Here is a 4,498-nt window from a genome sequence, read left to right on the forward strand (position 1 = left end):
GTGAACACATCCCTGAATCTGGGAATTAGACTTTAATAACCATTCTCTAAATACCCCACCGTGTTATGGAGGGAGTGCCAAGGTTTTGGTCAGGTGACTGTGAGGGAATGGCAATTATATTTCCAAGTCGAGGGAAGGGGTGGTGTGCCTCGTCCCTCAGCTCCCATCGCGAGGGTGTGAAATCGCTGAGGTTCAGGGACCCAGTGTTGTCCTCCTGACAGCACATTAACAGGAGCGGGATTCGACATGGTCACTCAGAGTTACCGAGGCCTCATTGCTGAGCAACTGAGGGGGCAGGAGCGTCAGTGACATGGGGGATGAACGGAGGGAGGAGACATGAACCTTCCTCCTTGTCCTCCAGCGACATGTTGTAATGGGGAATGTGGTCTCTGAATGGGCAGAGGAGGCAGCTGCAATGATTTAAAAATAGAGTCAACTAAATCTTCACCGAGCAGCACAGCTGGGAGTGGATAGAGCTATCAGGGCCGGGATGTGAGCGAGGATTCTCTGGGATAGTAACAGACGTAGTGGGTGGGGGTATCTCCTCTCTGTGCTGTTGATGGCTGGTGTTGCTGATGGTTGTTGAGGAGTATGTGTGTTTTCACAGGGCGATGGCTCAACATGGAGTCACTCACCTCAGCAGCATTGTGGAGCAGCTGGCCCCCATGCTGAGCAGCCCGTACGAGGGCCAGAGAGTCACCACCGTCGCTTTCTTCGGAGAGGTGAGTGTGCGTGCATCGTGCTGCAGACAGAGTGGCACCCCGCTTCCCCTCCCCCCTCTGCACTCCCCACCATCCCCCATGATTATCCCTGCCCCTCCAGGGGGGCAGGGGAGGTGGGGGGGGTGTGGGTGCGGGCTGGCTCTGTCTGGGGTGACGGTGGGAGACGGGATGCGGGGAAAGGTCCGTGGGTCAGCCGGATTTGGCTGTGTCATTGGAAAAACTCCCACTGCTGGCTCACGGTGCCGACATTTTCCTGGACTCTCATTCCTGACGCGATTCACATTTTCCATTCTGTTTAAAATAACTTGGCGAATGTTATCAACCTCTTTGAACAGAGTAGCCCACGTGCTGACAGACACGGACCTGGCTGAGGGCGCAGGCAGAGTGAAGTTGTGCTGACTGTGGCCGGTGATGGGGTTCATATACACACGGTCTGATTGACAACTATCACACTATTCAAACCACTCAGTCCAGCTTTTAACTCTTTTTCCAGCTGCGGTTCATCCCTGCTTTTAAAAATGCTGTCAGGAGAACAGACCTCAGTCTTACCCTGCCCCCAGGTCCCATTCCTTGTTTCCTCCAGTGCTCTCAGACTCCCTGAGGTCTCTCTCGCAGACCCACCCCACCGCACTCCCCAACTCGCTGCATGGTCTAATATTCTGGGGAGACGGCTTTGAACGCCACCTTGCAGATGGTAAAATTTTAACTTGATTGAAACCAAAGAGGTGAGTGAGCGAGCATCAGGCTGCAGACAGTGTGGCAGTGCGGCACGGTGGCTCAGTGGTTAGCACTGCAGCCTCACAGCACTAGGTTTGATTCCAGCCTCTGGCCACTGTCTGTGTGGAGTTTGCATGTTCTCCCTGTGTCTGCGTGGGTTTCTCTGGGTGCTCTGGTTTCCTTCCCACAATCCAAAGATGTGCAGGTTAGGTGAATTGGCCATTCTAAATTATCCACAGTGTTCAGGGATGTGCTGGTTAGGTGCATTAATCAGGGGTAAATATAGAGGAATGGGTCTGGGTGGGTTACTCTTCAAAGGGTTGGTGTGGACTTGTTGGGCTGAAGGGCCTGTTTCCACACCGTAGGGATTCTAATCTAATCAGACCAGAAGATGTAGGAGCAGCAGGAGGCCATTCAGCCCATTGAGTCTCCTCTGCCACGGCTGATCTGATTGTCCTCAAATCCACTTTCCTGCATTTTCTCCATACACCCTTGATTCCCTTCCTGAATACAAACCCATCTCAGCCTTGACTATACGCAATGTCCCAGTCTTGGCAGCCCTCAGTGGTAAAGAATTCAGTAGATTCACTCCCTTCTGAGGGAAGAAATTCCTCCTCATTTCTGTCTTAAATGTGCAGCCCCTTTTTCTGAGATTATGCACCTCTACTCCTGGACTCTCCCACAAGGTGAAACAGCCTCTCCACATGTACCCTGCCAAGTTCCCTATGTTTCAATAGTCACCTCTCGTCTTTCCAAACTCCAATGAGTACTCAATCTCTCTTCCATAAGACAACCTTTCCTTATCTGCTATCAGGTAAAGACAATGACTGCAGATGCTGGAAACCTGATTCTGGGTTAGAGTGGGGCTGGAAAAGCACAGCATTCAGGCAGCATCCGAGGAGCAGGAAAATCGACGTTTCGGGCAAAAGCCCTTCATCAGGATTAGAGGCAGAGAGCCTGAAGGGTGGAGAGATAAATGAGAGGAAGGTTGGGATGGGGATGAAGGTGATAGGTCGGGGGTGGGGACAGGGTGGAGTGGATAGGTGGAAACGAAGATAGGCAGGTAGGACAAGTCATGGGGGACAGTGCTGAGCTGGAAGTTTAGGGTGAGGTGGGGGAAGGGGCAATGAGGAAACTGTTGAAGTCCACATTGATGCCCTGGGGTTGAAGTGTTCCGAGACGGAAGAAACGGATACAATAAATGATATTAGTGGATGTGCAGGTAAAACTTTGGATGTGGAAGGCTCCTTTAGGGCTTTGGATGGAGGTGAGGGAGGTGGTGTGGGCGCAGGTTTTGCAGTTCCTGCGGTGTTAGGGGAAGGTCCCAGGATGGGAGGGTGGGTTGTGTAGGGGGGCGTGGACCTGACCAGGTCGTCACGGTCAGTCTGTCCTCCCTTAGGACAGGGGACCACCACTGTTCACAGTATTCCAGCTGCAGGGTTCTGACTACAGTCCTGCAGAGTTTTATCAAAACTTCCTGACTTTTATACTGTATTCCTTTTGAAATAAGTGCCAATAAGCTAGTTACCTTCCCTGCTCCCCACTGAGCGTGAATACCAGCTTTTGGTGATGGTGGATGTGGATTCCCAAATCTTTTAATGTGATGGAGCTGGGAGGGGTAGAGGGTACTGGACACTGACCCCTCTCTCTGTCCTTTGGCAGAGAGTAAGGCCCACATCTCCAAACTCACCCCCACCGCCCACCAAACCAAGCACTATGGACCCGTTACTTGGTAATTGCCATGTTGTGGGATCTTGCTGTGCACAAACTGGTTGCTGTTCCCCCTCCATTACACTCGAGAGAAGTGTTTTATTGGCTGTGAGGCACTTTAGGATGGACCTGGGGTTGTGAAAGAGGCTATGAAAATGCAGGCTGTTTGTCAAGGACGGTAAGTGGTTGGTCAGTCGAGGCCTGAGTTAATGTTTCAAGGTGATGATTATGGGTCTTTGGATGACCTCTGACCCTCTGTTTGACCTTTTGCAGTTACTGAACCACCGTGTGACCTCTGACCTGGTCCTGACTGACGTCCTGCTCAGCAGTTTGCTGCCCTGTCTGGTGGATACGTCCAGCGTTGTCCGGATGTTGACCATCAGAGGCCTGGGGAACGCTGCTGTCGGAGCTCCTCACAAGGTCAGGAATGTGCCCATCAGGGATTCGGATCTCATCCCCACAATGGGAGGGGCAGGGGTGGGGTGGGGGGGGGAGCTCTGCTGAGGGAGGGAAGGAGAGCCACCCGGCTGTGGGGCAGGGGAGTGGGTTGGGTAGAGGGTATGAGGGGGGGATGTTGGTTTAGGGCTGAGTCTTTGGAGCTCCTTACCACAGAGAGCAGTGGGGGCAGAGTCCTTGTGTATATTTAAAGCTGAGAGAGAGATTCCTGATCAGTCAGGGAATTGAGGGTTTAAGGGGGAAGTGGCTGTGCGGAATGTCAGATCATGGTCCCATTGAGTGGTAGAACAGGCTTGAGGGGCCGAATGGCTGCTTCCTGTTCCTATGCCTTAAGGATTCTGGGACATAGGTGGTCCCCACAGGAAGTTAAGGACCAGGAAACGGGCTCAGGGAGGGAGGGGGCTGTGGTGGGTTTGGTTTGATTTATTGTAGTCACGTAGTACAGTGAAAAGCTTTGTTTGTGAGCAGAACAGGCAGATCATAACAAAGAGATTATTGGGTGCTTAGACACAGTGAGGCATACACATTACACTGCACAGGAGGGTCACAAAGCAAGGTCAGCATTATCTGAAGTTAGAGAGACTCCATTATTAACGGCCGGGGAGGAGGTATTCCTGACAGGAATGGCCTGGCTGAGGCTGTTAGCCAGACCCTGGGCTGAGGCAGAATCTGATGTCACTGTCCGTCCCACAGATTCATAAATACTCGACCAAGCTGCTGTCGGCCATGATTGCTGGGGTGGATGAGAAAGATGACCCAGATGACCTGATCACACTGGAGGCCATGTCCAGCCTGTCCAAAGTCCTGGACCAACTTGAGGAGATCGACGTACAGCCCATTCTGATCAACATCGCCCTCCGCATTCGGCCCTTCTTCGAGAAGGTGGGGGGCAG

The 4,498-nt window shown here is 52.5% G+C and overlaps 1 protein-coding gene across 1 annotated transcript; it reads left to right on the plus strand.

Annotated features, from left to right (window-relative positions):
• Positions 1-582: 582 nt before the first annotated feature.
• Positions 583-4,487, plus strand: LOC122545849 (maestro heat-like repeat-containing protein family member 1; the record flags this gene model as incomplete). Its single annotated transcript, XM_043684746.1, has 3 exons — positions 583-722; positions 3,423-3,569; positions 4,299-4,487. Coding segments are annotated over exons 1-3 (447 nt in total), but the record flags the coding sequence as incomplete, so codon positions are not given.
• Between the last annotated feature and the right edge of the window lie 11 nt (positions 4,488-4,498).

Source organism: Chiloscyllium plagiosum, unplaced genomic scaffold, assembly GCF_004010195.1.
Source record: "Chiloscyllium plagiosum isolate BGI_BamShark_2017 unplaced genomic scaffold, ASM401019v2 scaf_42140, whole genome shotgun sequence".
NCBI lineage: Eukaryota > Metazoa > Chordata > Chondrichthyes > Orectolobiformes > Hemiscylliidae > Chiloscyllium > Chiloscyllium plagiosum.